The sequence below is a fragment of the Hypanus sabinus genome, chromosome 1, assembly GCF_030144855.1.
Source record: "Hypanus sabinus isolate sHypSab1 chromosome 1, sHypSab1.hap1, whole genome shotgun sequence".
Taxonomy (NCBI): Eukaryota; Metazoa; Chordata; class Chondrichthyes; order Myliobatiformes; family Dasyatidae; genus Hypanus; species Hypanus sabinus.
Window position 1 is genome coordinate 54,704,505 of NC_082706.1, and position 23,710 is coordinate 54,728,214.

The window sequence follows — 23,710 nt, forward strand, 5'->3', positions numbered from 1 at the left end:
ACCAAGATCACCCCATCCCTCCCCACCACATTTCTGTTTCTCATCCCATCTGATGCACTTCCCATTTGTCCACATTTATTACCACCTGCCAAGGATCAGTAAACCATTCTCTGCTGTCCAACATGGAACCGTACAACAGAGGGACAGGCCTTTCAGCCCATGGTTATGTGTTGAACTAATTAAACTAGTGATTAAATGTCCAATTAAATTTATCCCTTCTGCCAACACAATGACCAGATCCAACTATTCTCTGTATATGCACGTGTCTATTGAAGAGCCCCATAAATACCCCTGTCGTATCCGCCTCCAACACCATCCTAGGCAGCACATTCCAGGCTCCCACCACTCTTTATGCTGTTAAAAAGGAAATAACTTTTCCCCACACATCTTTGTGTTTACCACACCACCCACCTGAAATGCATGCCCTTTTCTGTTAGACATGTTCACTCATGGAAAACAAAACCACTGACAACTCTATCCATGCTTCGTGTGATCGTATGAACTCTATCTGTCTCCACCACTCCACAGAAGACCATTTGTTTGTTCAATTTTCCTCAAAGTACATGCTCACTAATCCAAGCATTATCTTTAGCACCCTCTCAAAATCCTCAACATCCTTCCTGTAATGGGGCGACCTGAATAGAATTTGAAAAGCTATGTGTGGTTTCACAAGTTTGATAAATCTAAAACAAAACTTCCCAACTCTTCAACTCTCTGCATGAAACAATAAAGGCAAGCACACCTCCTTTTTCATACTATCAACCAGTGCAGCACTTTCAGAGTGTTACGTGGAACCAGCAATAATAGATGTGGAACGGAGTCGGGGAAATATTGCAAAACTACTAAGTTTATTAACACTCAAGCAGAATCATAGAAAATTAAACAAGCAACTAATTTAACACAAAGCTAACAGCACTATGCGTCTATAGCTCCCACACAGTTAAACTTAGAAACAATTCTTAACAGAGTCTTACTGAAGCACAGTCTCAGAATGTCAGTTCAGAAAGTTTCAGGGATTCATGAGGGTAATTGATAGGACAGACTTTTAGATTCGAAGTGTCGCGAAGAGACAATCTTGAAGACAAAGATTCAAAATACAGCAAAGAAGCGAATCTTGCAGAGATACGCCAGAAGTGGCCACCGTACCTTTCTGAAGGTGAATCGGCAGACACACAGTACCTCTCGAACGCTGATCTCACAAAGCAGTCACCGTACCTTCACAGTTCACGATACGGACTGTTTTGAAGAGTCTACAAAGAGTCCACCAAAGGTGAGAATTTCACCACGTAACTGACAGGAGAATTCTCTTTTCTAGGACTGGTCACCACACATCTGAGACTTTGCAGAGGTCACTAGAGTGGGTGCCAAAAATTCATATTTGGATTATCCAGTTCCACGACATACCAAGTAACTCCAACAGTGATTTGCCACATGGTTGCCTTCTTCAGTAAACTTCCATACCCAGTTAAGGATTAACATGCACGTGGTTTTCACAAACATGAGGAAATCTGCAGGTGCTGGAAATTCAAGAAACACACAAAAAATGCTGGTGGAACACAGCAGGCCAGGCAACATCTATAGGAAGAAGCACTGTCGATGTTTTGGGCCGAGACCCTTCGTCAGGACTAACTGAAAGAAAAGATAGGAAGAGATTTGAAAATAGGAGGGGGAGAGGGAAATCCAAAATGATAGGAGAAGACGCGAGGGGGTGGGGTGAAGCTAAGAGCTGGAAAGGTGTATGGCAAAAAGAGCTGGAGAAGGGAAAGGATCATGGGACAGGAGGCCGAGGGAGAAAGAAAGGGGGAGGGGAACACCAGAGGGAGATGGAGGACAGGCAAACAGTAATGGGCAGAGAGAGAAAAAAAAAGAGGGGGGAATAAATAAATCAGGGATGGGGTAAGAAGGGGAAAAGGGGCATTAACTGAAGTTAGAGAAATCTAACTTCGCATCTAATGCGAAAGATCTAAAATCACATGGGAGGTTAGTTAGGAAGATTCAGTCGCTACGTATACATGGTGAGGTAGTAAATTGGATTAGACATTGGCTCAATGGGAAGAATCAGAGAGTGGTAGTGGAGGATTGCTTCTGTGAGCGGAGGCCTGTGACTAGTGGTGTGCCACAGGGATCAGTGCTGGGTCCATTGTTATTTGTCATCTATATCAATGATCTGGATGATAATGTGGTAAATTGGATCAGCAAATTTGCTGATTATACAAAGATTGGAGGTGTAGTGGACAGTGAGGAAGGTTTTCAAAGTTTGCTGAGGGATTTGGACCAGCTGGCAAAATGGGCTGAAAAATGGCAGATGGTGTTTAATGCAGACAAGTGTGAGGTATTGCACTTTGGAAGGAAAAACCAAGGTAGAACATACAAGGTAAATGTTAGGCCACTGAGGAGTGCAGTAAAACAGAGGGATCTGGGAATACAGATACAAAATTCCCTAAAAGTGGTGTCACAGGTAGATAGGGTAGTAAAGAGAGCTTTTGGTACATTGGCCTTTATAAATCACAGTATAAGAGTTGGAATGTTATGGTGAGTTTGTATAAGGCCGAATTTGGAGTATTGTATGCAGATTTGGTCATCGAATTACAGGAAAGGTATTAATAAGGTTGAAAGAGTGCAGAGAAGGTCTACAAGGATGTTGCCAGGACATGAAAAACTGAGTTACAGAGAAAGGATGAATAGGTTAGGGCTTTATTCCCTGGCTTCATCTTGACAGTAGAGGAGGCCATGGATAGACATATCAGAATGGGAATGGGACGTGGAATTAAAATGTGTAGCCACTGGGAGATCTTGCTTTCTCTGGCGGGCAGAGCATTGGTGTTCAGTGAAATGGTCTCCCAGTCTACGTCTTCAGCAAAACAGTCTCCCAAACAGTATTCACAAAGGTTTTCCCTTGCCACGGAACCCACTCCTGTGGATTAACTATGTGACAACCACACTTTTGTATTTGAATGGAATAAAACTCACCCTTACGGGCTACTTGGAGCGAGTCCAAATTGTGATCTCTTTGTCACTAAGTTTCTTCTGTTTCAAACCTTTTCTCTCTGCTCTTCTCTGCAACTGCCTCCAGCTGCAGCAACTGTGAGAGACATTTATCAATACTCTTGATCGATCTCGACTCACTGCTTTGGGATACTTGGAGACTTTAAACCAGTGACCCCACTCACTGGTGCTTCCCACGATCGAAACCATACTCGACTCTACGGAGCAATCTGTGCTGCTACATTTATACTGTTGGGGTAGTTCATCACGTGACACTCACAGAAACAAAGTCACAGATTTCCAGTACATCACATACTATCCCAGGAATTGAAACAGGGGTTCATAACAAGAGAACTATTGGCTCAGATTCCAGCAGGCTTCTGTAATCTCAGTACTGTTAATGGGTCTGCCATGAACTCTGTCCTGTCCCTTTATATTGGATCCCCCAAAGGGCATCACCTCACAATTGGAATAGACGAAACTCCATATACCATTACTCTACCCATACCTGCAACTTATCGATATCCTGCTGTATCATTTTGCAGTCTTCTACATCATTTACAGGACCACCAAACTTCACATTGTCTGCAAACTCCCTAACCCATCCATCTACATTTTTATCCAGGTCATATATATATATGAAGTTATCTGCAGGCCCCCATATAGTAGCCTGGATATAGGGTGCAAGTTAAATCAAGAGCTAAAATTAGCATGCCGCAAATGTTATGCTATGGTTGTAATGAGGGATTTCAACATGCAGGTAGACTGGGAAAATCAGGTTGGTACTGGACCCCAAGAAAGGGATTTTGTGGTGTGCTTTCAAGATGGATTCTTAGAGCAGCTTGTACTGGAGCCTACCAGGGAAAAGGCAATTCTGGATTTAGTGTTGTGTAATGAACTGGATTTGATAAGAGAACTCGAGGTAAAGGAGCCATTAGGAGGTAGTGACCATAATATGATAAGTTTTAATCTACAATTTGAGAGGGAGAAGGGAAAATTGGATGTGTCAGATTTACAGTTAAACAAAGAGGAGTATGGAGCCATGAGGGAGGAACCGGCCAGAGTTGACTGGAAAGATACCCTAGCAGGGATGATAGTGGAACAACCAATGGCGAGTATTTCTGGGAATAATACGGAAGGTGCAGAATCAGTTCATTCCAAAGAGGAAGAAAGATTCTAAGGGGAGTAGGGGGTGACAGTGGCTGTCAAGGGAAGTCAAGGACAGTATAAAAATAAAAGAGAAGAAGTATAACATAACAAAGATGAACAGGAAGCCAGAGGACTGGGAAACATTTAAAGAGCAACAGAAGATAACTGAAAAGGCAATACGGGGAGAAAAGACAAGGTATGAAGGTAAGCTAGCCAAGAATATAAAGGAGGATAGTAAAAGTTTCTTTAGGTATGTGAAGAAGAAAAAATTAATTAAGACCAATGTTGGGCCCTTGAAGGCAGAAACAGGTGAATTTATTATGGGGAACAAGGAAATGGCAGACAAGTTGAACAGGTACTTTGAATCTGTCTTCACTAGGGAAGACACAGACAATCTCCCAGATGTAATAGTGGCCAGAGGACCTAGGGTAACAGAGGAACTGAAGGAAATTCACATTAGGTAGAAAATGGTGTTGGGTAGACTGATGGGACTGAAGGCTGATAAATCCCCAGGGCCTGATGTTTTGCATCGCAGGGTGCTTAAGGAGCTGGCTCTAGAAATTGTGGACACATTGGTAATCATTTTCCAATGTTCTATAGATTCAGGATCAGTTCCTGAGGATTGTAGGATAGCTAATGTTATCCCACTTTTTAAGAAAGGAGGGAGAGAGAAAACAAGGAAGTATAGACCAGTTAACCTGACATCTGTGGTGGGGAAGATGCTGTAGTCACTTATAAAAGATGAAGTAGCAGCACATCTGGATAGCAGTAATAGGATCGGTCCGAGTCAGCATGGATTTACGAAGGGGAAATCATGCTTGACTAATCTTCTAGAATTTTTTGAGGATGTAACTATGAAAATGGACAAGGGAGAACCAGTGGATGTAGTGTACCTGGACTTTCAGAAAGCCTTTGATAAGGTCCCACATTGGAGATTAGTGGACAAAATTAGAGCACATGGTATTGGGGGTAGGGTACTAACATGGATAGAAAATTAGTTGGCAAACAGGAAACAGAGTAGGGATTAACGGGTCCTTTTCAGAATGGCAGGCATGACTAGTGGGGTACCGCAAGGCTTGGCGCTAGGACCGCAGCTATTTACAATATACATTAATGATTTAGATGAAGGGATTAAAAGGAACATTAGCAAATTTGCAGATGACGCAAAGCTGGGTGGCAGTGTGAAATATGAGGAGGATGTTAGGGGAATGCAGGGTGACTTAGACAGATTGGGTGAGTGGGCAGATGCATGGCAGATGCAGTTCAATGTGGATAAATGTGAGGTTATCCACTTTGGTGGCAAGAACAGGAACGCAGATTACTATCTGAATGGTGTCAAGTTAGGAAAATGGGAAGTACAATGAGATCTAGGTGCCCTTGTTCATCAGTCACTGACAGTAAGCATGCAGGTACAGCAAGCGGTGAAGAAAGCGAATGGCATGTTGGCCTTCATAACAAGGGGAGTTAAGTATAGGAGCAAAGAGGTCCTTCTACAGTTGTACAGGGCCCTGGTGAGATAACACCTGGAGTATTGTGTTCAGTTTTGGTCTCCAAATTTGAGGAAGGACATTCTTGCTATTGAGGGAGTGCAGCGTAGGTTCATGAGGTTGATTCCTGGGATGGCGGGACTGTCATATGTTGAAATATTGGAGTGACTGGGCTTGTATACACTGGAATTTAGAAGGATGAGAGTGGATCTGATTGAAACATATAAGATTATTAAGGGATTGGACACGCTAGAGACAGGAAACATGTTCCCAATGTTGGGGAATCCAGAACCAGAGGCCACAGTTTAGGAATAAGGGGTAGGCCATTTAGAATGGAGTTGAGGAAAAACTTTTTCACCCAGAGAGTTGTGGATCTGTGGAATGCTCTGCCTTAGAAGGCAATGGAGGCCAATTTTCTGGATGCTTTCAAGAAAGAATTAGATAGAGCTCTTAAAGATAGCAGAGTCAAGAGATATGGGGATAAGGCAGGAATGGGGTACTGATTATGGATGATCAGCCATGATCATATATATATATGTATCAGACAGCAGAAGTGTCAGTCAAGATTCAGCAGATAAAACTGCCCTCTGTCTTCTCCGGACAAACCAATTTTGAATTCAAAACTTCAATTCATCATAGATTCCATATATTTTAATTTTCTGGGTGAGAGACCCATGAGGGACCTTATGAAACACTTTTCTGAACTCCATGTAGATGACATCCACAATTCTACTGCATTATCTTTCTTGGTTAGCTCCTCTGAAACCTCGATGGTTTGTTGCCTCCTAGTTGCCAGAGTTGAGGATGTTATTGAACATTCTCGAGATGGAGGATGAGCAGCCAGAGGTCATGGTAGAAAGGGGGAAGAATCCTCCACAGTGATAATAGGGATTTGAGAAAGAGGCTGAAAGCAGGATCTCGGAGGTAATAATCTCTGGATTACTCCTGTTGCCATGTGCTAGTCAGGGTAGGAACAGAAAGATAGAACACATATTGCTGAGGAAATGGTGCAGAATACAGTGTTTCAGGTTCTTGGATCATTGGAACCTCTGTTGGCGTAGAGACAACCTGTACAGGCGGAACAGGTTACACCATAACTGGAGGCTTGCCGATGCTCCCGAGGACAGTTTAGCCTTGTTTGGCAGGATGAGGAAGTGGAGGGATTGAGAGGAAGTTGGATTTCATGACCAGAAAGAATAGGTAGTGGCAAGATATTCGACACAAGGGATGGACAGGCTGAAGTGTGTATATTTTAATGTGCGGTGTATTATGGGTAAGGGTGATGAACTTAAACCACGGTACATAGAACCATGATGTTGTGGCAATAATGAGACTTGTCTGAAAGAGGAACAAGAAGGAGAACTTCATGTGCCGGAGCTTTGATGGTTCAGAAAACATGAGGAGTGAGGTAAAAGGTTGGAGAGTGAAGTTACATAATTAATCAGGGGCAATATTGCAGTCGGAATCAGAGGGGACATAATGGAGCTCAGACACTAAGTCTATATCGATAGAACTCAAAAGTGAGAAAGGTGCATTCACTCCACTGGGATGATACTACAGACACCACAACACCCCCCACACCCCCAGGGACATCGAGGAACAGATATCCTGGTAGATGAGGAAAAGATGTAAAAACAGCAGAGATGGTGTAGTGGGTGAACTCAACTTCCCGAATACAGACTGGGATCTCCTCAGTGCAAGCTGTTTGGACAGGGCAGAATTTGTTAGGTGCATCAGGAGGGTTTCTGAATTCAATATGAAGATAGTACAATGATAGGATGGTCCATACTGGGTAATGAGTCTGGCCAGGTGGCTGATCTTTCAATGCGAGAACAGTCATGGAACAGCAATCACAACATTTTAAACAGTTATTCATAGTCATAAGTATGGATTTAGTGGGAGAGTTAATTGGGAACATCTGATGTTGGGCAAGTCCACATTCACATGTGGAGGCTGTTTAAAGACCAACTACACAGAATACAGGATGGGTGTGTTCCAGTGAGAAGGAAGGACAAGGACAGCAAGGGAATCTTTGATGCCGAGAGAGGTGGTGAATTTAATCAAGAAGAAAAAGTAAAATGTAAATAAGGCTCAGGAAGCTAAAATGAAACAGATCCCTTGAGGATTATACAGATGTCAGAAATGAAATGAAGAAAGGAATTAGGAAAGGCAGTTGGGCCATGAAAAGTCTTTGCAAGTAAGAGTAAAGGGAATCCCAAGGCATTCTATACATACATCCAGAGTAATGGGATAAATGGGGAGGGGACAGGACCACCCAAGGATGAAGGAGAGAATGCGTGCTTGGAGGGCGAGGATGTGGGTGAGGTCAAAAATGGGTAAAACATGATCTACTGCTTTCCTGGCGTATTTGCTTAAATGCTTAATGACCATGCAGTCTCCCTTTGTTGGGGGCTATGAGCATCACATCACAAAATCAAACGACTTTGTTAAAATGATAAACAACATCCAGCTGAACCCGGAGCACATAATGATCAGTTTCAACATGGAGTCCCTGTTCATCTGAGTTCCCATTAAGGTCAGCTTGGTCCTCCTGCAGTCAAGGTTTGATAAGGGCACCACTGGCCTTTTTGAGCACACCCTGACATCGGTGTACTTCCTCTTTATGGGGAACTGCTGTGAACAAACGGACAGAATGGCCAGGGATCACCCCTGTCACTGGCTATTGCTCATTTCTGCATGAGTTCATCACCCTTACGGCTCAAAAGCTTCTTCAGATGTCAATGACACCTTCGTAATGTGGCCTCATGGACTCCAGGCACTCCAACATTTCCATGGCCATCTGATGTCCATCGGAACATTCAATTTATAGTGGAGATGGAGGAGAACAGTTGCCTCCCATTCCTGGACAATCTAATGTGAAGGAAACCGGAGGGTAGCCTTGGGCATGGTGTCTGTTGGAAGTCCACTCACACGGATTTATACCTCAATTATATCAGCCACCATCTTGCCTCCCAATGTAGAGCAGTTCTTTCTACTTCGATTACCCATGTGAAAACTATCTTGCACCTGGAGAGTCTCCCCGAGGAAGAAAGATGATTAGGCATGTCATTCCTGCAGAATGGCTACAAGATGAAGGATATCTTTCTTTTTAAATCTTTTTATTAATTTTTAAGCAAACATAAATGAAACATGAATACAAAGAGTTTGAGAGTACATAGTTAATAATTTAAGTAGACATTCAAATATATAATAATCAATATATATAACCTCCCAAACTCATAGTATTTATGAACAAAAGAAATAAAAAGAAAAAAAAACCAAAAAAAGAGAAAAAAAAACACTAACCAACATGGGCCATTGCATAATGTTAGATATATACAGTACTGCCAATAACTCTGAACCTCCATCCAAATAATTAAGGATAATAAAAGTGAGGTTTAGGAAAAGACAATTTAACTCATATGAAAGTGTTGAATAAATGGTCTCCAAGTTACTTCAAATTTAATTGAAGGATCAAAAACAACACTTCTAATTTTTTCTAAGCTCAAACAAGAGATAGTTTGAGTAAACCACTGAAATATAGTTGGAGGATTAATTTCTTTCCAATTCAATAAAATAGATCTTCTAGCCATTAATGTAACAAATGCATTCATTCGTCGAGATGAGGAGGATAAATGACTAGTATCAACCATTGGTAAATCAAAAATTGCAGTAATAGGATCCGGTTGGAAATTGATATTCAGAACTCATGAAATAATACTGAAAATATATTTCCAGTAATTTTGCAAGCAAGGGCAAGACCAAAACATTTGGGTCAATGAAGCAACATCAGAATGACATTTGTCACAGGTTGGATTAACATAAGAATAAAATCAAGCAAGTTTATCCTTAGACATATGACCTCTATGTACAACCTTAAATTGTATTAGGGCATGTTTAGCACAAATAGAGAACAAATTGACTAATAGTAAAATTTTCTCCCACTGCTCAGTGGATATAAGACAATGAAGTTCTTCTTCCCATTCCTTCTTAATTTTTTCTGATACTTCTGGCTGTATTTTCATGATCATATTATAAATGACACCTACTAAACCCTTTTGACAAGGATTCAGAGCTAAAATTCTTTCCATAAAGTCCAATGGACATAGTTTCGGAAAAGACTGTAACTCATTATACAAAAAATTTCTAACTTGCAAATATCTAAAAAAAAATGGGTTTTAGGTAAATTATATTTATTAGATAGCTGTTCAAAGGACATAAAGCTATCATCCAAAAACAAATAACGAAAACATGTTATACCTTTTGTTTTCCATAAAAGAAAAGCTTGATCCATAAAAGAGGGCCGAAAAAAAATAGTTAGATATTATAGGGCATGATAAAATGTACTTATTCAAACCAAAAAATTTACGAAATTGAAACCAAATTCGCAATGTATATTTGACTATAGGATTAGTTATTTATTTATTCAATTTAGATAAAGAAAAAGGAAGTGAAAATCCTAAAATTGAAAACAATGAAAAGTCTTGTACAGATATACATTCCAAATTTACCCATTGTGGGCAAGCAGCTATAGTCGATTCTTGTGCCTAAAATATAAAATATCGTATATTAACTGCCCAATAGTAAAATCACAAGTTTGGCAAAGCCAAACCGCCCTCCTTCTTAGGCTTCTGTAAATATTTTTTGCCTAGTCTAGGATTTTTATTCTGCCACAGATAAGAAGATATTTTGGTGTCAATAATATCAAAAAAAGATTAAGATGAAGGATATCAATCAGGCCCTTAAAAGCGCCAACAGAAAAACCAGGAAACCTAACAACAAGGAGGAACAAGTCGCTGTAGCCTGTCTTCCCTATATTTCCACAGTGACAGGAAAGATCACCAGAATTCTGAAGAAATACCAGATTAATACCATCCACAAACAAGGAAGCTCAAATCACAGTTTCTGCAGGTCAAGGGTGACCTAGGACTCAGGTCAGTTGGCGATATACAGGATTCTCAAAGAGTGTGGAGCAGTGTTTATTGGCCAGATGGGACGCCCACATCGAGGAGGACAGCAGGTGTAGCCATTTGGATTACCTGGAGAAATCAGTGGTAGCAGAACGAAGCATTCACAATGGCCATGGGATTGACTTCAATGGCACAAAATTACTGTGACACGCCAATGGCTTTCAGGATCACCTGATAAATAAAGGAAGCCATTGAAATAAACCAACAGGAAAAGAATTTTAACAAAGATGAAGGTCTCACTCTAAGTATGAACTGGAATTTGATTGTATAGAAGTTGGGGGAACAAAAACCTGATTGGATGAGGACTAACCAATCAGGACAAACTGACTACAGGGATATAAATACCACTGGACTAGACATGTCCAGGCATCAACCCTGATGAAGATGGCAGAGTCTGTCATCAGAACGTCAGTTATAACTGATAGCTGTCCTAGGCAGGAAGCCCGAAAAGAGCTTATTCATTATAAATGAGTACTTTGCATCGGTATTTACCAGACAGGAGAGGGAGATCTTTGTGCTGATTGGCTCTAGCACTTCAAGAGAAAGGAGATAGTGTTGGGTCTCTTGAAGAACAGTAAGGTGGAATAGTCCACAAAGCCTAATGGAATATTCCCCATGTTACTAGGAGAAGCTGGAGATGAGATTGCTGGGGCCCTGACCAATACCTTCATGTCATCTCCAGCCAGAAGCATGGTCACTGGCAAGTAGCTATTGTTGTTTCATTATTCAACAAGAGAAGTAGGGATAATCCTAGAAACTATAAACTGGTGAGTCTCAAGTCAGCGGAAGGTAAGTTTCTGGAGCAGATTCTGAGGGACAGAATTTATGAACATTTGCAAAACCATGGCCTGATTAAGAACAGGCAGTATGGGTTTGTGTGGGGCAAGGGGTGTCTTACGAGCATGATCGAGTGCTTTTGAGAAGGTCACAAAGGTGATTTACGAGGGTACAGCTGTGGATGAGATTTATCCTGGTGGGAGGTTTGTGATTAGTGGAATTCCACAGGGATCTGCATTGGGTCTTGTTATGTGTGATATACAGTATATAGGTATTGGGTTAGTAAGCTGGCAGATGAAACAAGGATTCGTGGTGTTCTGAACAGTATAGACTGCCAAAAGATACAGCAGGATAGAGATTGAATTCAAATTCAGGTTTGTCATTCACTACACACAAATACAGCCAAATGAAACAGCGTTACTCCGAGGCCAGAGTGCAAAACACATTAACAACAGTCACACATAGCACAAGGCATATATACGATACTAAGCGCACACAAGGAATGTAAAATACAGTCACAGAAAAAGACAAGGTCGAAGGCTCTGAGACCATGAATGCTGCAGAAATCTGCAGTCAAACACAATACAGCTTCTCTTCTGACCGAACACTGGGGGGCAGCACTGACTCCAGCTCGGACGCCACGCCACACCGCCTCCACTTGAGTGAACCGGCTCTGCCATCTTCCATGGCAACATGATAGCTTGAGTACTAGTCCTCGTGATGCCCGAGGTCATGCCGCTCCCCCACCATCGGACAATAAACCAGGAAATTGGACTGGCAACATTCCAACACAAGAAAAGTGACTGGGATGATCACTCGCTGTTAGACTACACACTGCTGTTGTGCTCCAACTCTTCCTGTGTCTCTCTGACACAGGCAGCAGCATGATCTGCTCCAAGTGAAGATCCTTCTGATGGTTAAAAAACTATTTACTTAAAAAGGACAATAACACCTTTGATCGTGTCGAAGCTGCTGCGATCAAACGAGCCGCCATCTTACCAGAAGCAGTTGCAGATACAGGCAGACAAATGGCAGATAGAGTTTAGTCTGGGCACATGTGATGTGTTACATTTTGGGACAGTAAAAGAAAGGAAACAATACCCTGTTAATAGCAGGATCCTTAACAGTGTTGATGAACAGAGGGATCATAGAGCCCAAGCCCATAGCTCCCTGAAAATGACTACACACGTTGATAGGCTATTAAAGAAGGAATACGGAATGTTTGCTGTTAATGGTCAAAGAATTAAGTTCAAGAGGGGAGAAACTATGTTGCAGATTTATAAAAGACCATATTAGCTGCACCTGGAGTATTGTGTTCATTTCTGGTTGCTTCATTATAGGAAGGGTGTTGAACATTTGGAGAGGTTGCTGAAGAGATTCACCAGGATGCTGCCTGGATTAGAGGGGATATGTAGAGGTTGGACAAACTTGTGTTGTTTTCTTTGGAGTGGCAGAGGTTGAGGAGACATCCGATAGAGGTTTATAAGATTATGAGGGTCATTGAAAGACAGCTACTTCTTTCCCCCAGGATTGAAATGTTGAAATCCCGACGGCAGTTGAGAACAAGTAACTCTGCGGAGATGTGCAGGGCAAGTATTTATTTTACATGGTGGTGGATTCCCAGATGCACTGCCTGGGTAGTTGTAGAGGAAGATAATCAGTAGAATGTGAAGGAAATAGAAACATAGAACCATAGAAAACCAAAAGCACAATACAAGCCCTTTGGCCCAAAAAACTGCTGAACATGTCCTTACCTGAGAAATTATCTTTGTTACACATAGCACTCCATTTTTCTGAGCTCCATATACCTGTCCAGGAGTCTCTTAAAAGACCCTATCATATCTGCCTCCACCACCGTCACCGGCAGCACATTCCACACACTCACCATTCTCTGTGTCAAAAAACATACCCCTGATATCTCAAATGTACCTACTCCCCAGCACCTTAAAACTGTGCCGTCTTGTGCAAGCCATTTCAGCCCTGGGAAAAGGCCTCTGACAATCCACATGACCAATGCCTCTCATCATCTTATATACCTATTTCAGGTCACCAATCATCCTCTGTCGCTCCAAGGAAAAAAGGCCAAGTTCACTCAACCTATTCTCATAAGGCATGCTCCCCAATCCAGGCATCATTCTTGTAAATCTCCTGTGCACCCTTTCTATTGTTTCCACATCCTTCCTATGGACTCGGACCCCAAGATCCCTCTGATCTTCCACACTGCCAAGAGTCTTACCATTAATAATTTACCATTAAGAACTTTTTAAAAGCTATTTATTAATGCTTTTTGGGAGGGTGATTTTAGATGCATATCATATTTATACTGAGTTAAGTATTGTATGTAATTAGTTTTGCTACAATAAGTGCATGGGGCACTGGAAAAATGTTGAATTTCCCCTTGGGGATGAATAAAGTATCTATCTATCTATCTATCTATCTATCTATCTATCTATCTATCTATCTATCTATCTATCTATCTATCTATCTATCTATCTATCTCTCTATCTCTCTATCTCTCTATCTCTCTATCTATCTATCTATCTATCTATCTATCTATCTATCTATCTATCTATCTATCTATCTATCTATCTATCTATCTATCTATCTATCTATCTATCTAATACTATATTCTGCCATAATATTAGACTTACCAAAATGAACCACCTCACACTTATCTGGGTTGAACTCCATCTGCCACTTCTCAGCCTAGTTTTGCATCCAATCAATGTCCCACTGTAACCTCTGACAGCACTCCACATTATCCACAACACCCCCAACCTTTGTGTCAGCAGCAAATTTACTAACCCATCCCTCCTCTTCTTCATCCAGGTCATTTAAAAAAATCTTGAAGAGTAGGACTCCTAGAACAGATTTCTGAGGCACACCACTGGTGGCCAACCTCCCTGCAGAATATGACCAGTCTACAGCCACTCTTTGCATTCAATGGGCAAGCCAGTGCTGGATCCAAAAAGCAATTTCCTCTAGGATCCCATGCCTCCTTACTTTCTCAATAAGCCTTGCATGGGGTGCCATGTCAAATGCCTTGTGCTGAAATCCATATACACTACATCTACTGCTCTATCATCATCAATTTGTTTAGTCACATCATCAAAAAATTCAATCAGGCTTGTAAGGCATGACCTGCCTTTGATAAAGCCATGCTAACATGGCTTTGACAAAACCATTTGCCTGTCCAAATGTTCATAAATCCCGCCTCTCAGGATCTTCTCCATTATCTTACCAATCACTGAAGCAAGACTTGCTGGTCTATAATTTCCTGGGCTCTCTCTACTCCCCTTCTTGAATAATGGAACAACATCCACAACCCTCCAATCCTCTAGTACCTCTCCCATCCCCATTATTGATGCAAAGATCATCGCCGGAGGCTCAGTAGTCTCTTCCCTCGCCTCCCACAGTAGCCTGGGGTACATCTCGTCTGGTCCCGGTGACTTATCCAACTTGATGCTTTCCAAAAGCTCCTGCATGTCCTCTTTCTTAATATCTACTTGCTCAAACTTTTCATTCCACTGTAAGTCATCCCTATAATTGCCAAGATCCTTTTCCGTAGTTCATACTAATGCAAAGTACTCAGTAAGTACCTCTGCTATCTCCTCCGGTTCCATACACCCTTTTCTACTGTCACACTTGATTGGTCCTGTTCTCTAGCATCTTATTCTTTTGCTCTTCACATACCTGTAGAATCCTTCAGGGTTTTCCTTAATCTTGTCCACCAAGGCCTTCTCATGGCCCCTTCTGGCTCTCCCAATTTTTTTCTTGAGCTCCTTCCTGCTAGCCTTATAATCTTCTAGCTTTCTATCATCACCTAGCTTTTTGAACCTTTCATAGGCTCTTCTTCTTGACTAGATTTACAACAGACTTTGTATACCACAGTTCCTGTACTCTGCCAGCATTTCCCTGTCTCATTGGTATGTACCTATCCAGAACTCCACGCATATATCCCCTGAACATTTGCCACATTTCTTCCATACACTTCTGTCAGCAGATTTGTTTCCAATTTATGCTGCCAAGTTCAAAACTGATAGTCTCATATTTCCCCTTACTTCAATTAAACGCTTTCCTAACTTGTCTGTTGCCATCCCTCTCCAATGCTAAATTTGTGGTCTCCAATGATAGAATTGTGATCACTATCTCCAAAATGCTCTCTCACTGAGAGATCTGACACCTGACCAGGTTCATTTATCAATACCAGATCAAGTACAGTCTCTCCGCTTGCAAGCTTACCTACATATTGTGACAATAAATCTTCTTGAAAACACTTAACAAACTCCACCCCATCTAAACTCTTTGCTCTAGGGACATGCCAATCTATATTTAGGAAATTAAAATCTCCCACCACAACAACCTTGTTATTATTACACCTTTCCATTATCTGTCTCCCTATATGCTCCTCGATGTCCCTGTTACTTTTGGGTGTTCTATAAAAAACACCCAGTAAAGTTATTGACTCCTTCCTGTTCCTAACTTCCACCCAGAGAGACTCCGTAGACAATCCCTCCATGTCTTCCTACTTTTCTACGGCCGTGACACTATCTGTGATCAACAGTACCATGCCCCACCTCTTTTACCTCCTTCCCTCTGAAACATCTAAAGCCTGGCACTCAAAGTAACCATTCCTGCCCCCGCACCATCCAAATCTCTGTAATGGCCACAACATCATAGCTCCAAGTACTGATCCACATTGGACATTGTGTAGACAGAAGGGATTAGTAAAGTTGGGCATTTGATGATGAATGTAGAGTTTTGTGTTCCACATTCATCAAGTTGTTGCTTCATTCTGCTCCCAACTTCCTGTAATTCTATTGTATTACAATTCCAGGTGGTAGTTTCTGTGGTCACAACCAAAGGACAAAGCTGATCCAGTTGGTCATTGCCTCTCTGTTCTGTTTAGTCTGGTCCAGGGCTCCAGCCTCTGCTGCCTGTCTATATTTACCTCCTTCCCCATCAGCACATTTGAGTACCAGAATTTCTCTCCCAATGGTTGGGGTGCCAGTCATCTTGTGATACTTTTGCTGAGTCCACTTGCTATTCTTCCCTTCTGCTGCTGACTCATGGCTAACTTACAGGTGGCATCAATTCCTTTCAGCTCCACCTTTTCTGCCCATTCCTCTACAGTCTTCACCTCAGCTGAAGTGATATTTTGTTTGTCTCATGCAGATAATTCCATTGTCATCCTGACCATTTCAAGTCCAAAAATATCATTCTTAGCACTGTGGTTCAATTTCTTTTTGGGGTAGCCTGCTCTCTCCAAACATTTAATTCAGTATAAAATAATTGATAAAATAACAGTCACGTCAAGGACACAAACTTAATGATGGGTCCTGTGGAGAACTCAGAGGTCCTTGGAATTGCTCATGTTTCCTGTCCGGGACAAGTCCGATGGGCTTGCTCACTACTAAAACTGACATGATCAAGAAAGCCCATGTTTCTTTCCAGTCAGTCAGAATTTTCTAACTAGTCATTCTTCTTTCCTTGAAGATAAATTCAAAGCAAGTTTATATATTGTCAACAGAACCATTCTCACTGCTCTCCAAAGTTGTCATATCATATTCCTTTGTGTTACATCTACACACTTGAAGGGCTCAGACCCCATGAATCCAGACCTTTGTTTTTTCTTATATTCTTGACTAACATGCCTGCTCATTATGAGGATGGAGTGGACAATTCCATTTAAAATAATATCATCTGATCTTAACCCTCTCATTCCAAACTGTATTTGGAATGGCGAGGTCTGATTCTGGATAGTCAAAATGGCTTTCTGTGTGGGAAGTCACACCCCACAAGCTTGATTGAGTGTTTTTTTTCTAAGAGGAGACCAAGAGGTTTGATAAGGGGAAGGTGGCAGATGTTGTCTGTGTGGATGTTAACAAGGCCATTTGCAAGATCCCATATAACCGTATAACAATTACAGCACGGAGACAGGCCATCTCGGCCCTTCTAGTCCGTGCCAAACTCTTACTCACCTAGTCCCACTGACCCACACTCAGCCCATAACCCTCCATTCCTTTCCTGTCCATATACCTATACAATTTTACTTTAAGTGACAATACCGAACCTGCCTCTACCACTCCTACTGGAAGCTCATTCCATACAGCTACCACTCTCTGAGTAAAGAAGTTCCCCCTCTTGTTACCCGTAAACTTTTGCCCCCTAACTCTCAACTCATGTCCTCTTGTTTCAATCTCCCCTACTCTCAATGGAAAAAGCCTATCCACATCAACTCTATCTATCCCCCTCATAATTTTAAATACCTCTATCAAGTCCTCCCTCAACCTTCTGCGCTCTGAAGAATAAAGACCTAATGTGTTCACCCTTTCTCTGTAACTTAGGTGCTGAAACCCAGGTAACATTCTAGAAAATCTCCTCTGTCCTCTCTCTATTTCGTTGACATCTTTCCTATAATTTGGTGAACAAAACTGTGCACAATACTCCAAATTTGGCCTCCCAATGCCTTGTATAATTTTAACATTACATCTCAACTCCTGTACTCAATGCTCTGAGTTATAAAGGCCAGCATACCAAAAGCTTTCTTCACCACTCGATCCACATGAGATGCGACCTTCAGGGAACTATGCACCATTATTCCTAGATCACTCTGTTCTACTGCATTCCTCAATGCCCTACCATTTACCATGTATGTCCTGTTTTGATTAGTCCTACCAAAATGTAGCACTTCACAATTATCAGCATTAAAATCCATCTGCCATCTTTCAACCCACTCTTCTAACTAGCCTAAATCTCTCTGCAAGCTTTGAAAACCTACTTCATTATCCACGCCACCTATCTTAGAATCATCTGCATACTTACTAATCCAATTTACCACCCCATCATCCAGATCATTAATGTATATAACAAACAACATTGGACCCAGTACAGATCCCTGAGGCACACCACTAGTCACCGGCCTCCAACCTGACAAACAGTTATCCACCACTACTCTCTGACATCTCCCATCCAGCCACAGTTGAATCCATTTTACTACATCAATATTAATACCGAACAATTGAACCTTCCTAACTAACCTTCCGTGTGGAACCTTGTCAAAGGCCTTACTGAAGTCCATATAGAAAACATCCACTGCTTTACCCTCGTCAAAAATTCAGTAAGATTTGTCAAACATGACCTTCCACGCACAAATCCACGTTGACTGTTCCTAATCAGACCCTGTCTATCCAGATAATTATATATACCATCTCTAAGAATACTTTCCATTAATTTACCCACCACTGACATCAAACTTACAGGCTAATAATTACTAGATTTACTCTTAGAACCCTTTTTAAACAATGGAACCGCATGAGCAATATGCCAATCCTCTGGCACCATCCTCGTTTGTAATGACATTTGAAATATTTCAGTCAGAGCCCCTGCTATTTCTACACTAACATCCCTCAAGGTCCTAGGGAATAACCTGTCAGGACCCGGAGACTTATCCACTTTTATATTCTTTAAAAGCGCCAGTACTTCCTCTTCTTTAATCATCATAGTTTCCATAACTACCGTACTTGTTTCCCTTACCTTACAGAATTCAATATACTTCTCCTTAGTGAATACCAAAGAAAATAAATTGTTCAAAATCTCCCCTATCTCTTTTGGCTCTGCACATAGCTGTCCACTCTGATTCTCTAAGGGACCAATTTTATCCCTCACTATCCTTTTGCTATTAATATAACTGTAGAAACCCTTTGGATTTATTTTCACCTTACTTGCCAAAGCAACCTCATAACTTCTTTCAGGTTTTTTAATTTCCTTCTTAAGATTCTTTTTACATTCTTTATATTCCTTGAGCACCTCATTTGCTCCATGCTGCCTATATTTCTTGTAGATCTCTCTCTTTTTTTGAACCAAGTTTCAAATATACCTTGAAAACCATGGCTCTCTCAAACTTTTAACCTTTCCTTTCAACCTAACAGGAACATAAAGATTCTGTACCCTCAAAATTTATACATTTAAATGATCTCCATTTCTCTATTACATCCTTCCCATAAAACAAATTGTCCCAATCCACTCCTTCTAAATCCTTTTGCATCTCCTCAAAGTTAGCCTTTCTCCAATCAAAAATCTCAACCATGAGTCCAGTCCTATCTTTCTCCATAATTATATTGAAACTAATGGCATTGTGATCACTGGACCCGAAGTGCTCCCCAACACTACCTCCGTCACCTGACATATCTCATTCCCTAACAGGAGATCCAACACTGCCCCTTCTCTTGTTGGTACCTCTATATTGCTGCAAAAAAAACTATCGTACACTCATTTTACAAACTCCAAACCATCCAGCCCTTTTACAGAATGGGCTTCCCAGTCTATGTGTGGAAAATTAAAATCTCCCACAATCACAACCCTGTGCTTACTATATATACCTGCTATCTCCTTACAAACTTGCTCCTCCAATTCTCACTCCACATTAGGCAGTCTATAATACACCCCTGTAAGTGTTACTACACCTTTCCCATTCCTCAAATCCAGCCAAATAGCCTCCCTATACGAGGCCTCTAATCTATCCTGCCAAAGCACCACTGAAAAGTAATTTTCTCTGACAAGCAATGCAACACTTCCCCCTTTTGCTCCTCCGCTTCTGTCACACCTGAAGCAACAAAATCCAGGAATATTTAGCTGCCAATCATACTCTTCCTGCAACTATGTTTCACTAATAGCTACAACATCATATTTCCAGATATCTATCCATGCTCTAAGCTCATCCACCTTTCTTACAATGTTCTTAGCATTAAAATAAATGCATTTAAGAAATTCCCCACCTTTTACTCTCTGTTTATCCCCAATGGTGCAAACGACTTTACTCTCTTATTTTTTTTTCCTTCTCCCCTACATCTTCGGTCTGAGCACTCTCCTTCTCTATCACCAGCCTATCCTCCCTCACACACTGTCTACAAGCTTCCTCTATTTGTGAACTATCCTCCTCTCTCCTAGTCTCGTCAATTTGATAGCCACCCCCCAAACATTCTAGTTTAAAGTCTCCCCAGTAGCCTTAGTAAATCTCCCCACCAGAATATTGGTGCCCCTAGGATTCAAGCATAACCCGTCCTTTTTGTACAGGTCACACCTGCCCCAAAAGAGGTCCCAATGATCCAGAAACTTGAAGCCCTGCCCCTTGCTCCAATCCTTCAGCTACGCATTTATCCTCAACCTCATTCCATTCCTACTGTCTCTGTCACGTGGCACAGGCAGTAATCCCAAGATTACTACCTTTGCGGTCCTTCTTCTTAACTGCCTTCCTAACTCCCTATACTCTCGTTTCAGGTCCTCTTCCCTTTTCCTACCTATGTCATTGGTACCGATATGTTCCACAATCTCTGGCTCCTCACCCTCCCACTTCAGGATATCTTGGACACGATCAGAAACATCCCAGACCCTGGCAGCAGGGAGGCAAACTACCATCCGGGTCTCCTGACTGCTTCCACAGAATCACCAATCTGACCCCCTAACTATCGAGGCCCCTATTACTACTGCCTTCCTCTTCCTTTCTCTACCCTTCTGAGCTACAGGGCCGGACTCTGTGCTGGAGGCACGGCCACTGTCGCTTCCTCCAGGTAGGCTGCCCCCCCCCCCCCCAACAGTACTCAGACAGGAGTACTTATTGTCAAGGGATACAGCCACTGGGGTACTCTCTAGTACCTGACTCTTCCCCTTCCCCCTCCTAACTGTGACCCACCTGTCTGCCTCCTGTGGCCCTGGTGTGACCACTTGCCTGCAACTCCTCTCTACCAACTCCTTACTCTCCCTGACCAGACAAAGGCCATTGAGCTGCTGCTCCAGTTCCCTAACACGGTCCCTTAGGAGCTGCAGCTCAGCGCACCTGGCACAGATATGGACGTCCAGGAGGCTAGAAGACTGCAGGACCTCCCACATCCAACACAGAGAACAACAAGCTGCCCTCACACTCATAATTCCCCCTTTCCTCAAATAACAGGAAAAACTGAAACCTAAACCTACCTTGCCTCGCCCGTTTCTGCCTATGCCCATTGAGCCCAAGCCCTTGAGCCTTCACTCTGTTCCTGGCTCACTCCACTGCCCGCAGAACGACGCTGCCCACTGTGTTCTTTTTAAATCTTCTGCAGTTCACTGCCCAACATCACATGCCTGCACAGTCCCACTTCTCTTAACCCTGATGAGAAGAGAAAATCAAAAATGGCTCTCGCAGCACTCCTGCTCCGATTCTCAGACCTCTTTCTCTAAATGGAGACACATGTGGAACAGTGGTCTGGAAGTTCAGATCATGTGAGATCCAGGGTCAACTAGTCAAATAGATATCAATTGTTTGGCTGTAGGATACAGAGGGTGATGCCTTCTGGAGATCAGCTCCTGGTAGCATCACCCATGGTGGTAAGGTCAACAGAAGGTTCCAGACAAAGATCGATCCAACCAAGACTTCGACCATGGAGCTGGTGGAAGATGATGACACAACAGCTGTGAAGGTGGAGGAAAGCTGCAGCAGCCATCTTGCATTCATGCCACTGGACACGGACCCTGATCTGTCAAGATTTGTGTGGTGGCTGCCTTTATATCCTCATATTAAACAAAGTCACACACAGGCATGATCTAAGAATGGAATAATGCTTCAGGAGAACATCATACTCCTCTTGAGTGATCGCACTATTACCATTACTACCACACAAAACCTAATGAATTTTAACATCCCCAGGCCCACGCCAACTACCAAGCTTCTTACACCTTCCAAAATGTGCAGGGGTGGGAAGGTATGGGTACATTACTCAAACACCCCTCCACAAATGGCTGAAATTGTTGCAATGCCCAAGGTAATGCAATTTGGCATCTTCATACAGGAACAATCAGTGCCACATTACCTAGACTCAGGAAGCCTTGTACAATGTGAATAAGATATTTTGGCTGAAATAAAAGCAGATCTTTTTTTGTTTTCCAGAAAGCGCTCGTGTATCAGACGGTCTCAAGCTTTTATGATCGGCCTCTTCCTCGCAGTTCTACTTTGGCAAGCGTACCCAACTAGACAAGATCCTGTGTGATATCCAGAGAAGAGATCAGGACAGAGAAGACACTGATCCCATGGAATGGACTTGGTCTTGTACCCTTTCGGGGCTTATAGAAACTGTAAAGGGGGGGCAATTGAAGAACCTTGATTGATATATGAAAAAGACTTTAATGTCACCCCACACAAGGGAAACTATACAAGGGAGTGGCAGGTCCAGTATGGGGGAACTTCATCTATTATCACAAGGTCACAGCTACCTGTCGTCATTCCTGACAAAGGGTCTTGGAAGGAAAGACATTGCAGGGAGTTTAAAAGCTGATGTTTCTGTAGCAGGCAATTTCTTTTTTATGAGTTCCAGTTGCAAGCTCAATGCTCAACCCAGAGTGGAAAGCATGCCTAGGAGCCTAGGCTGGGTTTGAACCGGGGAGCCTTCACTCTGAAGTCCAGTGCTGATGCCACTACACCACCAGTTGGCCTAGTGGCCAGGGCCTGAAATGAACTATTTACTCTTTTCCATAGATGCTACCTGACCTGCTGAGTTCCTCCAGCATTTTGTTTGAGCTGCTTTGGATTTTCAGCATCTGTAGATTTTCTTATGTTTCTCATTAAACGATGATTTGTATCCAAAAGATGTTCCATTTTTTATGGTGAGACATGAAAACTCTCTGGGGCATTCAAAGAGTAAACACAGAAATATACTTATAAAGGATGAAGATGTCACAGACTTTGACCAACGTCTCCGATCCACTGACTCCCTCTACCGTCACTGTTAGTGTTTAATCTTGTATGTTGAGGTGCAGCAACCCACACAAAGGAAGGGGTTAGTGTTGGAGGACATCTGGGAGTATGTCATATTTATGCCGAACTACAGACACTTCCAAATTATCATGAACTAAATCAAAATACAGGTCCCTTCTTTGTGCCGAGGTTTTTTTAAAAACACTTTTGAACACTTATCAGACCAACAGATGTTGAAGGGTGGCCTGCAAAGTTATCCAGTTGCATGTAAAATCGGTGGTGAAGAAGGCAAATGCAATGCTCACTTTCATTTCAAGAGGTAGAATACAAGAGTAGAGATGTGATGCTGATGCTTTATAAGGCACTGGTGAGTCCTCACCTTGAGTATTGTGAACAATTTTGGGCTCCTCATCTAGTCAAAGATATGTTGCCATTGGAGAGGATTCAAAAGAGGTACATAAGGATGACTCCGGGAATGAAAGAGTTGTCATGCGAGGAACTTTTGATAGCTCTGGGTCTGTACTCTCTGGAATTTAAAAGGATGAGGGGGATCGCATTGAAACCTTTCAAATGTTGAAAGGCCTAGCCAGAGTGAAAAGGATGTTTTCCATGGTGGC

The 23,710-nt window shown here is 42.2% G+C and overlaps 1 protein-coding gene across 2 annotated transcripts in view; it reads left to right on the forward strand.

The window, feature by feature from the left end:
• The window catches only part of LOC132393901 (uncharacterized), a 40,944-nt gene extending 17,960 nt beyond the window's left edge, over window positions 1-22,984 (forward strand). For both annotated transcript variants that reach the window (XM_059969326.1, XM_059969330.1), the window contains one exon: window positions 22,290-22,984. In XM_059969326.1, coding sequence (XP_059825309.1) covers window positions 22,290-22,327 — 38 coding nt within the window. In that variant the 3' untranslated portion in view covers window positions 22,328-22,984. The remainder of the gene's footprint in view (window positions 1-22,289) is intronic.
• The last annotated feature ends 726 nt before the right edge of the window (window positions 22,985-23,710 follow it).